The sequence below is a fragment of the Plectropomus leopardus genome, chromosome 17, assembly GCF_008729295.1.
Source record: "Plectropomus leopardus isolate mb chromosome 17, YSFRI_Pleo_2.0, whole genome shotgun sequence".
NCBI classification, from domain to species: Eukaryota; Metazoa; Chordata; class Actinopteri; order Perciformes; family Serranidae; genus Plectropomus; species Plectropomus leopardus.
Genome location: NC_056479.1, coordinates 23,471,661 through 23,487,466, shown reverse-complemented (window position 1 = coordinate 23,487,466; position 15,806 = coordinate 23,471,661). Strand labels below are relative to the sequence as shown.

At 35.9% G+C, this 15,806-nt stretch overlaps 1 protein-coding gene across 2 annotated transcripts; it reads left to right on the top strand.

Moving 5' to 3' along the window:
* Positions 1-1,586: 1,586 nt before the first annotated feature.
* LOC121956303 (phosphoribosyl pyrophosphate synthase-associated protein 1) lies at positions 1,587-14,930 on the top strand. Of its 2 annotated transcripts, XM_042504445.1 has the most exons (11): positions 1,587-1,982; positions 2,171-2,223; positions 3,402-3,468; positions 3,595-3,767; positions 3,934-4,049; positions 4,142-4,197; positions 4,993-5,138; positions 6,030-6,071; positions 9,226-9,296; positions 10,287-10,433; positions 12,590-14,930. In XM_042504445.1, exons 1-11 carry the CDS (start codon positions 1,900-1,902, stop codon positions 12,746-12,748), a joined length of 1,113 nt encoding a protein of 370 aa, XP_042360379.1. In that variant the 5' UTR covers positions 1,587-1,899; the 3' UTR covers positions 12,749-14,930. The 2 variants fall into 2 exon arrangements, with proteins under 2 accessions (XP_042360379.1, XP_042360380.1); XM_042504446.1 differs by lacking the exon at positions 6,030-6,071.
* The last annotated feature ends 876 nt before the right edge of the window (positions 14,931-15,806 follow it).

Sequence of the window (15,806 nt, the reverse complement as noted above, 5' to 3'; positions counted from 1 at the left end):
TTGCTGATGATCAGACAAACAGACTTTGCCAATGATTGTAGATCAGCACACTCCTTGTATTGCTTTATCTTAACACAAAGAAACAAAGCAAATAGCAAATAGCATCGCAAATTCAAACTAGTTTATATCAATCATTGTATACCCTTAACCCACTCTGATCAGAAAAACAAAGATTCAGTGTTCACTCAAAGGCATAACTTTACTCAGCAGGTCAAGGGCTAATGAGTAATGACATCTAGTGGACAGTTGGAGTAATACTGCTTTTCAGGTGCCATCAGAAATGCATTATTTGAGAAGAGCGAAATGTGGAGAGTTTATGTATGTTTTTTATACTAGATGTCATTTATTAGGACCTAATTATTTATGAGAATCCCCCCTGTCCAAAACTGAAGGCAAAAATTCTGCTCACAGGTTTTTGCTACATAAAATCTGATTTTATTTAGTCTAATCACTGACACTTAAAGGGTAACTTTGGTATTTTCCAACCTGAACCTTATTTCCCATGTTTTTATGTCTAAGTTAAGGAAAACAGTTTTTGAAGAAGGTCCAATATTGAGCAAAAAGGCTGCAGCAAGCAGCGATACAGGTTGCTCTGTATCCATGTGGGTAGTTTGGCACCTTCAGTGTACGTCCTCTAAAAGTGTTTTTGTCATTGACAGGCTCATTTTCCCATTCATTCAAAGTGTCAACCAACCTTTTGAAAGCATCCTTAAAGAAATCGACTTTTTTATTAAAGAATAAGATCCCCTTTGTTCAACCAGAAACAGCCCCAAAATTGCCATTGCCAAACCCACCAGACCACATTTAAAGAAACAGTAATTTTACCGTGTATAAAACCCGCATATTTTCTCACCCAACAGGGTAAAGTAGGGGTTTATTTCAACCAAACCAGAGTTGGTGATTGATGTAACAGTGAAAAAAATGAAACGAGGCAGCTTTTATGATTTTTATTTAGCTTCTTTCAACTCCGAATGAAGTGCGTTTTACAATGATAAAATTATTTATTATAATTTCCATAATAATGTCAGACACTTAAAATAACAATCTGATCAGTGCAAAAATACTCACTTTTAGTGGACATGAGGTGACGGTACACAATTGCCCTGAGTGATTAGATGTATTGTGGTTAGGTATATTGCAGCATGCTTCACTGCTTGTGGCTGCAGCAGTCTTGCTTATTTCTGTCTCAAAAACATTTGTCTTCATCCAGCTACTACTTAGACACGAAAACATGGAAAAATAGGAGCCAGGTTGAAGTACCTAAGTTAACCTTTAAAATGTGACTAATCCACAAATAAACAGTATGATTCTTTTATTTAGATATCATCCTGCTAATTAAGACGAGAGCAGCCTAATTATAAGATTATATAAAAAAATTATTTCATATGAATGTGCAATGTTTTTTGATACTTTTACTTTTAAGTATTATTATTACTAGGCAATTTGTATTTATTTCAGACACTGTATTTTATTTGATGCTCTGTTGCATTTTGTAAATGACTCACCAATATGACTCACACAAAAGCGTAGCTATTAGGTTTGACCCAAAGGGCGTTCCGTACTTCTACGCGAAGACAGTTGTTAGCAATAGTGCTACCTAAGTTAAGCGACAGGTACCAGCCGCTTGTCTGCGTACAGTTGGACAAATTTTAAGATTATAGACAATAATATTTTTTTGTAGCTATGTTATAACTACGTGTACGTAACACACTGAAGGTAATTTCGTGTCATTAGCTCACTTAGCTAGCAGGCTAATTTGTGTTAGCTAGCTAGCTAGCCACCTTGTTAGCTAACGAAAACGTCACAAGAGGAAAATCGGAAACAAACGCGGTGGTCAGTTGAAAAAAAAGGCCCCGCTGCTGTCTTTTTCTGGGAAATAAACCCACCAGCAGTGCCAGGATGAATGTCGCTAAAAGTGGTTATCGCGTCTTTTCCGCAAACTCCTCCGTGGCATGCACAGAACTGGCTAAGAAGATAACAGAGTGAGTATAATAAATCATTTCTGACATTTTCTCCACGTTACTGAGTATTCATGTCGAAGAACAGCTGTTTGAGCCAGCGAGAGTCTGCATGGCCATGTATGAATGAATCAATGAATGAACATTGTGTTAAATCATGTCTCATGTTGTTGTGATCATTATCTCACAATTAGCTAAATTGTGTTTCACAGGCGGCTGGGAGTTGAACTGGGGAAGTCTGTGGTCTTTCAGGAGTCTAACAGAGGTGAGAAAGATATGATGGCTTCACAGGAAAAATGACAAATGCACCTACAAAGGGGACTAGTAATGATTTGTTGCTTTATTCTAACTAACGTGGAAATCCTATGAAAAAAACTGGTGTCCAAGGATATTCCTGTTCTGCAGAAAGTAAAGTATGTGTTAGGTTATAAGGCAATGAGATTTCTGTACTCACATACAGCCATTCTTTATTTTACAGAGAAGAGCTGTACGAATTATACATAAAGTGGATTCAAGATAACACACCAATGGTGTGTTTGTCAAGTCAGGAAATTTGAAGATATAGTTGAATCACAGACTTTGTTAGTTGTATTTAGGGCAAAAGAGTATTACCATAAAATTAATTTTTAGTTCAGAGAACAAGGATCATAGAAGGAAATTTATTTTTAAACACCAGTATGCACAAACTGTTTTAAAGCAAATGTGTATTTCTGTGGAATTTTTTTTAGAGAATATGATGTTTAAAGGGTGATACCAATATCTTTCACTTCAAATATATGTATATAAGGAGAAAATAATGAGACAATATGAAGTTGCCAGGTAATGTTTTTTGATGTAGGTTGGAGGTTCTTTTCTGTCTCTCTCTGTCATTTTTCTGTAAGTACTGACTGCCAAATAACTGACGGACAGACCATCTATTTTTATTTGTTGATTTATTTTTTGAGAAAGCGTCTGGATTTTCCTCTCCCTGCCTTTTTTTTCTGCAAGATATTTCTAGTGGACTGAAAAAGAAATAAATGAAATTATTCGAGAAGGCTACCAAAAATCTTATTTAACTTCAAGCTCACACTGCACTCGTTACCGTGTAGCTTACCTCACTTTATTGGTTTTCATAGCCTGTCTAACCACCTGAACTCCAGTTTGAAACCTTGTTTTGCATCTTGTTTTGTTTGCACCTTATGTTTAGTGTGAATGTTGCTTCACTCCGTCTAAATGTTGCATCATTCTTTTTTTTCATCCTGATATACTGCACTATACATTACACAGATTGATGGCAACAAACACTCTCTTATCTGTTTATACATGCTTTATCTCTGTCAGTGTTTGACAATGACTGGTACATGCACGGTGACGGGATACAATAACCAAAAAAGTTAATAGAATAAGAACTTTAAAGATGCAGCTTTCCCAAATTATCTAATGTCATTTTTTTCTTGACACCAGAAACTAGAGTTGATGTGAAAGAATCAGTTCGTGGACAAACTATCTTCATCATCCAGACCATACCACGGTGAGTATAATGTCTGAACAAATGGACAAATCCCCACCTGCAAGTGAGATCTTGTTGCAAAGTTTTTATGATAATCACATGCTAAAGTTTACATGCCCTTTTTATTCTTTATTTCTGTGCATCCAGAGATGTCAACACGGCCATCATGGAGCTGCTGGTTATGGCCTACGCCCTCAAGACCTCTTGTGCAAAGAACATCATTGGAGTCATCCCTTATTTTCCGTACAGCAAACAGTGCAAGATGAGAAAGAGGGGCTCAATAGTGAGCAAGTTGTTAGCTTCAATGTTGGCGAAAGCAGGTACAGATAACAAAATGAATCATAAAGTTTAATTTTTGTTTTAGTTTCGTGATCCCTCACCATCAGTGGTGTTGTGTCTGCAGGGATTAAATTTCATGTTCTTACAGAGGAGTTTTATTGTTGAAAATATTGTTTTTATTGTGTTTATTTGTGTTTGACCCCAAAGGATTAACACACATCATCACCATGGATTTACATCAGAAGGAGATCCAGGGCTTCTTCAGCTTTCCAGTGGACAACTTGCGCGCCTCCCCTTTCTTGATTCAGTACATCCAAGAAGAGGTGATAATCCCATTTCAGCGTGTACTGATAAACCTTATCATTTAATCAATCTGACATGAGCATCGACCTCTTTTTTTTCCTTTGTCTGTCAGATTCCTGATTACAGAAATGCCATCATTGTGGCAAAGTCCCCAGCAGCAGCTAAAAGGTAACTGATTGATAATAATACACACTTTCTCCTCTGCTTGTTCTCTTCTGTTAGCATTTATATGATAAAATAAAATTTCGAAGGTTCAGTGGCTAAGATTTAAGGGGATATTTTGGCAGAAAATAAATAAAATATTACAAGTGTGCTTTCTCTAGAGTAAAATCACCTGAAAATAAGAATAATTTTGTTTTTGTTATCTTAGAATGAGCCAAGATTGCTTTGTTGAGTGTTTTAGTTGGTTTAATTTGCCAAGTCTGTTTGTTTTGAGAGTGCGAGACCTCTGTCAGTGACTCAGCTCTCGTTAAAAACATTCTGATAATCTGGATCTTAAATTATCAGAGAGAAAGGTGAACACACATTAAGTTTTCAGAGAAAAAAAGGTTTGTGCACAATAGCAGGTGCTGGGAACAGCAGCCCATCTGTTAGGTGCTGAACAGTGTTAGAGAAACACTGATTTGTAACGTGAAACTTATTTATTAAGGATTTTTAGTGTTTTTAATCACCTGATCTTTTTGTTTTGGAGAGCAAGAGACCTCTGCAGATAATTGGCTCCCAGTAAAAACCTCCTGAACAATGAACACTGAAGGAATTCAAATGATGAGACGTTTCAGCGTGCTGCAATCTGCAATTCTTAGCGCTAGATGTCATCAAATCCTGCACACTGCTCCCTTAATGTACTCAAAATGAAAACATTTCATTATACCATAAGTAAATAATAATACAAATATTTTTTATGTGTCTAAATATGTGTACATAATCAGGTTTTATATATATATATATATATATTGTTTTTAGGGCTCAGTCCTATGCGGAGCGTCTGCGTTTGGGTCTGGCTGTGATTCACGGTGAGGCTCAGTGTTCAGAGTCCGACATGGCTGACGGAAGACACTCCCCGCCATGTGTACGCAACACCACGGGACACACGGGACTGGAGCTTCCTTGTAAGAACACCCATTTTTGTTTGTTTAGCTTTTTTGCTGGTTTTCTTTGCAGATTAGTCAACGCTTGATAGATTTTATTGTTTCTCACAGTTATATTCTTTTTTTATTTCTCACACTGTGGTCAAATTCAGAAAGTCATATCTTATAATTTTTGATAGTTTAACTCCTCAGTGCTTTTTAATAATGTAAATTCTGCCGAAAACCCAATGCAGCTCTTATTTGTGCTAACCTGTTTCGAGCTGATGATTCTGCTGTTTCTCACTCATACCATCAACCATACTCCAAGAAGTTGATTTTCTGTGTCACTGCATGTTTTGATTCCACAGATACACTACTTCTACTCATGCTGCATCCTCCGCAAGCTGCTACTCCTAACTTACAAAGAGTGACGTGCTTAATAATCATAGAACCATGCCTATTTCTTAGCATATACTTTAATTTTAAAATTTTTATATTTGGTGAGAAATACTAATGTAACTCTGGAATATAGTTCTCAACATATTTGCAGTGTTAATTCCTGGTAAGGCCATTTTAATGGTTCAGTTTGAGAAAATATCAAATGATTGTGTCATTGGCAAATGACTCCGACGTATTTGCGTCCAGTATTCACTTTATTATTTAGTTAAAAAAAAAAAAAAAAAAAAATCTATTCTTACTTGTGTTTTAATTCTCACCCTTGACTTAAAAAATCCTCCTTTTGGAACAATAACTTACCCTCAACCATAAGAAAACTAAAAAAAAAAATGAGCAAAATAAGTCTGATTTGTTGATTGAAATATTTTACATTTCTGTCGACCCAGCGAGAGGATTTTCCAAGTCTTGGCATCATGTGTTTGTCATGTCAAATATTTGTGCATTTGTGTTAACGTGGTGTTTATTTGTTGGTAATAGCAGGCAAACAACAAGCTCCGTTCCCTGGCATAGAGCTCCCAAGTACGACCGTAAACATAACTTACATCTGACTATGAAATGATTCCTCTTCAAATGGTTACTCAATTGGTGCATGTGTAGACAAAAGGGTTTGTGTTGCATCTTGTGAAAATACAGTCTGGATTCAGGAGGTGCACAAACTGATTTCTTATCGCTCAGATTTGCATCGACAAAACTTTTTCAGTCCAGTCAGCTACAGTACGCTCCTAACTTTATGCTATTTGCATGGCATGTTTGACTTGAAATCAACAGCTGACACGTTGTATCGCACCTTTCTACGATTCCAGACAGTTGTTCTACAAGATGGCCAAGCTCTTCTTTTTGTTGTGTTCTGATTTTATTTTGAAATTCATAAATCAAACCAGAACCATGCCAAACATTTTCTTTTTTGTTTTATTTATTTTTATTTTTTACTTAAATATCTGGACTCATCTTGCCAATCAACACATGGTGCACCCATATTAAACCTGCTCTCTAAAACCTGATTAACTTTTGGTCATAACTGCATGTGATGATAACAACAAAGCATGCTTTTAAAACCTAACATCTGATGATGGGAAGAAGAAACATTACAAATGGAATTTGTTGGTTGTTTAAGCATCAAATAAGAAAAAAAGTTTTAGTTTTTTATTTCAGTAATAATACCAGAATTTATTTTATCAACAATGACATTTAGTTAACACTTTTATCTCTATAGTTGACGTTTCTGTAATGCAGTGCCAACCTGTTGTTAAAATTTGTCCGTAAAATCATTTAAGCTAATCAAATCTAACAGGATAATGAAATGGATGGATTCTAGTATTTCATGTTAAATTAATTTCAAGATCTCTGACCAAACATTTCTCAGGTAGCTTGTTGCAGTATCTCAGCAAGCTGCAAACATCTTTTTTGAGAAGTGTGTGTACTGCTAACAACATGGCTTTTGCTGTTTTTTTTTTTTTTGGTTAATAGTGATAAAAGTCTGAATGTGACACTGCCAGGTTTTCTGATGCTGTGGAAACTCACGGTATTCAGTAAAGTGTTCTGCAAGGCATGCTCTTCCTGTCTCTGCTTCTTTGTACTTTTTCCTTCACAATCGGCTTGGCTGGCTGATTGTTTACCAGTTGATTGTTTCCTTATACCCTCTGAATGACTACATTTACATACACAACAATACTTCAAATGCAGCTGTTTCAAAAAAAAAAAAAAAAAAATTAAGTTATCTATCCAAAAATATATTTAATGGGTAGTCATTTAAATATGCTACTCTGAATCGAATCCCAGTTTAATTTCAATTCACAAGCAATTTATTTTAGTTGTAGGTTAGGCACATATATTGTATTATTGAAGGGATAGTTTGGAGATTGTGAAGTGGGTCTGTATGAGGTACTTATAGTCAGAGTATTCATAGTCGGTGTATTCAGAAAGCAGTTTTTGACAGGGAACTGAAACTGTTATCTCTTCAAAGCCAGACTCCAGTGAGAAAACACCACTGAGTTTCTTGTCTACCGCTGCCTTAATCAGTTAATTTGTTTGTGTTGTTGTGTGACTTTGGCATTTAAAGGGATCAGCTCGGATTCATCAAAGTCACACAATAACACTTACTCAGTCTGGTGGCTTTGACAAGAGCTTAAAATGGCCCAAATGGTTCAACTGCCACATATAAAATGACCAGGATGATCGACGCTGCGTCCGCACTGTGTGCGGCCCATAGAGCAGGCGCACTAGAGACTTCCACCAGAAAAAAACACCTACTTGCAGTCTAGCCCTGCGTTAACTCAAATTTGGATAAAATGACTGAGTCTTGCAGCTCTTCCAGACTCGACTAGAGAACGAATGGATAAATCCTTATACTGAAATCAGTCATTTTGCAATGATGCTCAAAAAAATATCCACTGATTCACAGATGTAATTTTCGCTATGTAAGTCAATGGGAAAAAGTCACATGACGGTGTAATGACGTGGTTTGGTACTAGTAGTAAGATACTCTTACTGCAGCATACCCTGAAACTTTTTTTCGTAGGTTGTTGAGATAGTATGTAATGTTGCCAGCCCACAACCACCACAGAAACCACACTGCTTAGCTGCCATGGTGGTACTCCTGCCTGCTCCTCCCCAAACTGAGGGCGTGCTGACAAACATCTACTGTATATAATATACTGACGATGAGTAAGCACCTCATACAACCCCACTTTAAAAAATCTGAACTATCCCTATAATTTATGTTGTCTTTTACATGTTATGTTGTAATTTTCCGAGTTAACCTTTATTGGACAGTTTCCATACTGCTAGTAGACTGAAAAGATTAATGATTGTAATTTAATCCATATATCATGACACAAGGATGTTTACAGATTGTAAGGAGCAAAGTGATCAGTTCTGCCTGGAGCCTGGAGGTGGAGACATTTAAATTAATGAATGAGCCCATATTATAATATAACCAGCAATATGGCTCAGATGCACTCACAATGACAAAGGAAGCTGCGCAGATATCAGCAACTAAATTACACATTCTTTATTGTTTTATATTGGCTCAAAAATGCAGCTGTTGCATCTCCTGTTATCGTCATGTGAGATGCAGCGGGATTATTGTGTGTGTGTAAAAGTAGTCGCTGGCAGCAGTGATGTTCGACTGAGGACTGACCCCTGAACATTGGCAAGTGTGTATGAAGAAACCCTCATCAGTGCTTGTCAACCACTCTTGTCCTGTGTGAAATAAGATTGTCTGGTGCATATTGGTTCATATGCAGACTGCTGCCATGTGCCTGCCACAGCCTGGGCCTGAGGTTGTGTGTGTCCAGGCAGTTGCCTTCTGATTGGGTATCCTGGGCAGAAAACCCTGTCATTTGATTTTGCATGGCATGTGCTGTACTAAGTTTGGCATTTCAGTTTAATCTCCTAGGGGTAGGTGGGGTACAATGGGGGGAAAAATTTAAACCACTGATTGCCGTCGTAAATTTATTACAGCATCATATTACTCTAACAGAATTTCTACAAATCATTCACATCATCCAATAATGACTCCATAATACAGGGGGCAGATTTACCCAAATTACAAAACATTTTCTCAACCCATTTTACCCAATCTACTGAGATTTATTTTTGATTAGGTGAAATACAATTCACACAACCACTTCTGGGTGCTCTCACCGGTAACAGTTTCTGCTTTCCTTTGCAGTAATGATGGCCAAAGAGAAACCTCCCATAACTGTAGTCGGAGACGTGGGAGGGAGAATTGCCATCATTGTGGTAAGATGCTGTGAATGCACTTTTTATAGCCTACATGGTTGAGCTGTCTTTTTCAGCTGCTCGGCCATCTTTTGATTATAACTCTTTTAAAGTTCTTATTTGCAACCTTTCAGAGCATTTAAAGTGGCTTGCATTTTTAAATTAATGAATTCACTACCACAATAAGAGCCTCTTATCACTGACAGTATGATTTAGAAATATAACTTGTGAACTTCATGATCACCCATTCTTAAAAATTAGCACAAATCATGTCCTAACAAGAAAAACAAAACAAAACAAAAAAACTTAAAAATATAACTTGTCAACACACTAATTCTTTTTCTGGAATGAAATGTTATTTTTGAGGGATTTATATATATGAAATACATATGATTTATGAAAAAAGCCTTTAAAATCTAAAACTAACAGCATGCACTGATCACATTGGTGTTAATATGTACTATTACTACTACTCTTTGTTTTAAAAATATTTTTATGAAAATATTGTCCCTTTAAAGATGTGTCCTAGATTTTGTCAACAAAAAACAAGTGTAATAAAAATGCAATTTAAAACCAAATTAATCAAAAAATTAAAGGAAATAATAATAGTAGTAAATAAATTATAACAGTTAATAATAATAATAATAATAATAATTAAAAATAATAATTACAACAAAATTCAAGTCGAAACAAAGAGATAATCTAGATAAAAGATATAGGATATAAAGTAGTGCAAGTTAAAATAAAGCCTGAAATATAGCATAAATAAAACTTGAACTAAGTCAATCAGTAGTTCAGTGAATAAACAAAATTTGATATGACTATGGTGTCAGAAAATGTATATGCATAACAAATTATGGAGTCAATTCACCGACTTGTAAGTTTTGGCCTCAGCCTCTCACTGATACTGTTGCACTGATCGGAGACACAATGACAGAGAAAAACAGACAGGGATGCGACTGTTCAGTCTTTGCTACAGGCTGGATTTTTCTTCTTTCTTTCTTCTTTCAGGACGACATTATAGATGATGTCGGAGACTTTGTTGCAGCTGCTGAGATCCTGAAAGAGAGAGGAGCCTATAAGATATATATCATGGCCACACATGGCTTACTGTCTGCTGATGCTCCGCGCCTCATAGAGGAATCCGCCATTGATGAGGTGAGGACACCTGAACTCAATACTCAGTAATCAGTAAAAGTTGTTGAGTGGGAGTGAAAACGCTGTGTATTTGACCTGTACAATGTTAACAAGGAAGCTAAAGCAACAGGGGAGGAAGAAAATGCCATACTGTTTTAATATCATCATAATATGTTCTCATTTAACTCACGTGTTCTCTATAAACACAATGTAAAAAAAGATAACGAAAAGATACTTCCTTCTAACAGATTGTTTTTCGAATGAATGTTGCAGCACGAAAACATCTGTAACTAGAACACGGAAAGGATCATTATATCCAACAGATGCATTTCTGTAAAAGAGTAGTTTCAATTTTCACTTCCTCTGAACTATCCAGGGCCCAGAAAACAATGGTTACAGTTTAGATTTAGGATGTATTTACAATGTATTGATGAAATTTAAAAATATGATTCAGGTTTGTAATATTAGTTTTATTTACAGGATACCCGGAGATCCTTAAAAAGTCTTAAAAGGCATTTAATTAATTAATCCAAAAATAATGTTTTAATTGGAATTAAATGTTTTAAATTCATCTTTCAGAAGTCTTTAAAATGCTGAGACATGCAAAATGGATTTTGTTTTTCTGACGTTGCTTTTTAGAATTTAAAAATAACTGTGGATTATTATTATTATTATTATTATTATTATTATTATTATTATTATTATTATTATTATTATTATTATGAAAATATAAAATCTGCCAAATCCCTTTCACAAACTTCACCAAAAAAGTCATTTTTATGTTACAACAACAAAATTGGGCTAAATTGTCCCGTAGCAATTGGGGGGAAAAAAAGTCTTAGAAGCCTGTATTTAGAAAAAAACACTTTCACTTCTGAGTGAAATCTGGTAAATTAGAACTCATTTTATCTGTTTGTTGTTTTGGGGTTTTTTTTGCACAAATGAGTGCACAATTGTAGTTTTAATAAAAGAGTAGTTTTCCTTGTCACCAAATGTTGGTATCTTTTAAAAGAAGATTGGCATTGGTGCAAACACTTTTCATGAAATTGAAACCAAAAACTTTACTGTACACGTGCTTTTTAACTTAAAATCAAACGGTGTCATTAATGCCTGCCTCACACGCGCAACCTCTCTAGCAATTTCGCTGTCACAGATAAATTTCCAGTGTCGGGATAAAATCATGAGAGCTTAACTCAGTTGCTGTGCGTTCTCGTGATCATGGTAGCTTGGTCATAAAGCTCACTCCAAGTTAGTCTTTTTCTCACCTTTACATTCTGACAAAATCAAACATGTTTAATGTTATTGTAAACTTTTCGGTCTTAGCTCATGCAAATATGGAAGTTCAATGACGTGAACACTGTCAACAGCCAGTATATGCACTCTCTCCAGCATCAAACAAGAAGCAGAAAACCGGGTAGACGGTAAACACGGAGCGAACTCAGCGGAGGTGCAAGAAGACTTTGTGGCAATATTTTTTTTACAACTTTTACACCTTTTTTTGAAAAGGTTCGGCTCTAATTTCCACAATATTTCCTCTCACTAAAATAGCACAGCTAACCAACAGAGGCTGGTGGCAAGTGGAGAGGAAAAATCCCAAAATGTAAAATTCTCTGCAAACACAGTTTGTCTTTATGTGTTATATTTATGCCGAATTGACAAGAATACTGTCAACATAAGGCGCCTTTTATCTTCTGTTTCTAGAGTTTACAGAAACTTAAGGAATTTTTAATATGTCTCATTTCTCTATGTCTTAAAGGGAGTTTGGTGTAAATTAGCAAAGGCAACACTTTAGTTTTTGCTCCCATTTTACGCATGTTTTAGTTAAAGAGCCAACATTTTTTATTATATATATATTTTTCTCAAACTTTGGTCATAAATTTGTGCTCACTAATACTGATTTTACCAAATTTGCCACCAAAATTTAGAGAAATGTATCTATTGAGTGCATGAAAAAAACTTTGGGGAAAAGGGTTACGTTTAAATTTCTGCCACTCTAGTCTGATCTTGCAAATAATTACTCTGCAAGATGCCCAGTCTTTGCAAAATCTTGTGACTAAAAGCTCACATACTCTTAAGATTTGAGAGGGTGTCAGACTTTGATCTTTTAAAAGTCTTTCCAAAGTCTTTTAGTTGTTGTTAGGCATAAGTCTAAATCTCTTTTATTATTCGACCCTCAGGTTGTGGTGACTAACACGGTCCCCCATGAAGTGCAGAAGCTACAGTGTCCCAAAATCAAGACTGTGGATGTCAGCATGATACTGGCAGAGGCCATCCGCCGTATCCACAACGGAGAGTCCATGGCCTACTTGTTCCGCAACATCACCGTGGACGACTAAAAGAGCGTCGGAGAGGGTGAGGTGGGTGTGAAAGTGACTGAAGGCAGGTGCACTCCCTCGCAGTGCTGTAAAAGCATGCTAATGCCATGTTCCACGTGTTATATGTAGGGATTACATGTATCTGAATTCATTGAAAGAAACTTAAATAGCAGGAGCTACCCGAAGTTATTTAACTGCTTATGCAGAGGTTTAAAAATGTATTTATTCTGTAAAGATGATAAAATAGCAAAAAAGTGACTTTCACTTTTGATGCGTTTAGTCATACTTTGAAGTCTCCCCTCGCCTTGCTGCTCTTCTTGCTTTTCCGACTTGAACAAAAGATGCTTTGTATTTAAAAGAAATTATTTTGTCATACACTGCGGTACCTCAAACTTAATGACTAAGCTTCAGCTGCAAAAGAGAACAGAGAAATGTCTCCATTAACAGGACTTTATGCTTTTCTACCCGATTTCCAGACGCTCTTGCTGGCCCGCATGATCAGGGCCGTTCAGCACTGTGATGTCTTTGCATTTGATGCGGTTTGTTGTTTCTAACCACACAGACAAACTCCTTATTGGTGACCAAAATATATTTTTATGCAGCTTTTTTTTTTTTTTTGCACTATTTGTGGGGATGTCTGGTGTGACGATGTCACGCAAGAAGTTTCTCAGCATCTGTAGAAAGTCATGGATCATGATTATATGTTGTGTATATTCGGGGGTCAGTAAAACTAAATAACAAAAAAAAAAATATTTTCCCTACTTACTCTTACTTCTGTCTAGCTGCTTTGAGGAATCTGCTTCTGTGGTCCCTGCTGTTACCACATTACAATGGAGGTTAATTTAACTTTATTCCTGGTCGTCAAAGTTTAATTATACTACGTTTAAAAAGGTGAGATGTGGTCCTCAAAGAATTTAAAGATTATATTTGAAAAACGCAGGATAAACTGCAGATTAATTAAGTACCTTGGACATTATTTCTGGAAAGCCAAGTATTTAAAAGATATGTACTACATTAATAAAATTCCATTCACTTCCATTATATTGTGCCTTTAGCAGTAGTCTTAAGGCCAAACACACGCCGAACGGCACGTGTCAAAACAGGCGCAGCTATTATTGTCTGTGTACAACCACACACTGGTGGCTGCTAGTTACGCCTTGGCTTCCACTGCAGCTCTTCTTCTCTGCTCCCACGGCAGCTTGACTTCTTGTCTCACCTTTACTGTCGCTGTCTTTCTCGTGTGTCTGAAAGAAAGGATGAGGTGAGAGTCATAGATGAGGTCGAGAAATATCTAAATATGACCCACAATCCTGTCATTATAAAGACAATAGCGTAAAAAATATTGCCCGGTGAGCCACAGCTGTGGAGATTAGGTGAGAAATAAAGTTGAAGTAGTGTCCACACATGATATTAACTCTTTGAAACCTGAGCAAATTGACTTGATCTCTCTTTTAAAAACACTGAAAGAATTTACAGGTTTAGAGTTAAAGGAAAACAACCTAAAATTTAGCCAAAAAAAATCTAAATGCAGCACGAGAAAACTGATGTTGTTCCAGGTTTCGAAGAGTTAAATTGGAGCAGTGGTGGAAGAAGTACGCTAATCTTTGACTCTGGTAAAAGCTGTAAAAAAGCGACGCTTCCTGCTGGCTCTAGCTTTTCATTATTAGAATTATTTTACTGTTAATAGTCTGTACTGACCCTTTAATATACTCTCTAGCAGTAGACTGAACATACAGTGCTTATTTAAATGGGTGTGATTTGAAATCACGTTGCATGTGAATTCATAAAGAACTGAAATTGATGTAGCCAATTAACTACAAACCTTTACTCAAAATATTACTGCTGACTGTTTTTCAAAGCACAGAAAAGATTGGGAACATTACCGATCGTAGTGAACCGACTGCTGGTTTGTCCTTTTATCGCTCTGCACTTTCATTATCTGGTGATATGATGAAAAAATCTGCTTGTCTGATGGGCTTATCCACAGAGATGTTAACGATTCTGTTAACCGAGCTTGTGTATCGGCAGATACAAAGTACTGATCCAATACCGTTGATTTAAAAGATTTAAAAGACACTATTAACCCTGTATGAATGTGAAATGATTACTCTCATTATTGCTGTTACCCAGTTGAAACCTGATCAAATTGCCCTGAACTCTTTTAAAAACATGGAAAGAAGGCAAAGAGCAGCTTGAAAAAAAAGTGACTGAAATAAGTAAAAATGTACTATAAAATTACCTACAATTTTCAAAATAAATAAATAAATAAATAAAAAGGTAAAAGAACTAAAACAGAAAATGACCTGAAAAAATGCTGAAATAATAATAAATACATGTATCTGTATATATCCTGTAACCTAATTTTAAATATTTAATTATAAATATAGTTTTCTTCAGATTTTTCCATATTTTTTTTGATAATTTCAAATGACTCTCTCTCACGCTTATTTGTTTTATTTTATTTATATTTTTTTTCCAGGTCATTTTCTTGTAATCTCCGATTACATTTTTGCTATTTGAGAAATAATTCATGCCAACTTGCTGAGTGCCTTTTTTATCATGTTTCTTTAAGAAATAAAAACAGTTTACTTACCTTTCTATCATCTAAATGACAGTAAAAGGTGTCTGAACGCAGCACAAGAAAACTGATGTTGATCCAGGTTTCAAAGGGTTAAACCCTTTGTTAAACATGAACAAATACATAAATCAAATGAATGCCATAGACCCTTCTTTAATAGATTGTAAAATATTGCCTGATATTTTGCTACCGGCTAACATTACATTATTTAGCAGGAATCAGTTCTTCTTCACTGCTGTAAAACAGGAGTTTCCGGTGTGAAGGCTACTGTTTTAGATCAGCAAAGAAGAATTGATTTCCATGTAAACAAATTCAAAGTTTATTCAGAAATGACATGGAATTGGATCAGTGCAGACTTACGTACTCAGCGATACCCGGTTCAGCGTTTTAGGCGACTCTTGTTATGTGCTACTGCACCTTTGTGTTGGAAACGTTGTTCTCCTAGTTGGAGGTTTGTAACACTAATTAACACTAAGTCCATTATCTCTTTAAGTGAAAGCA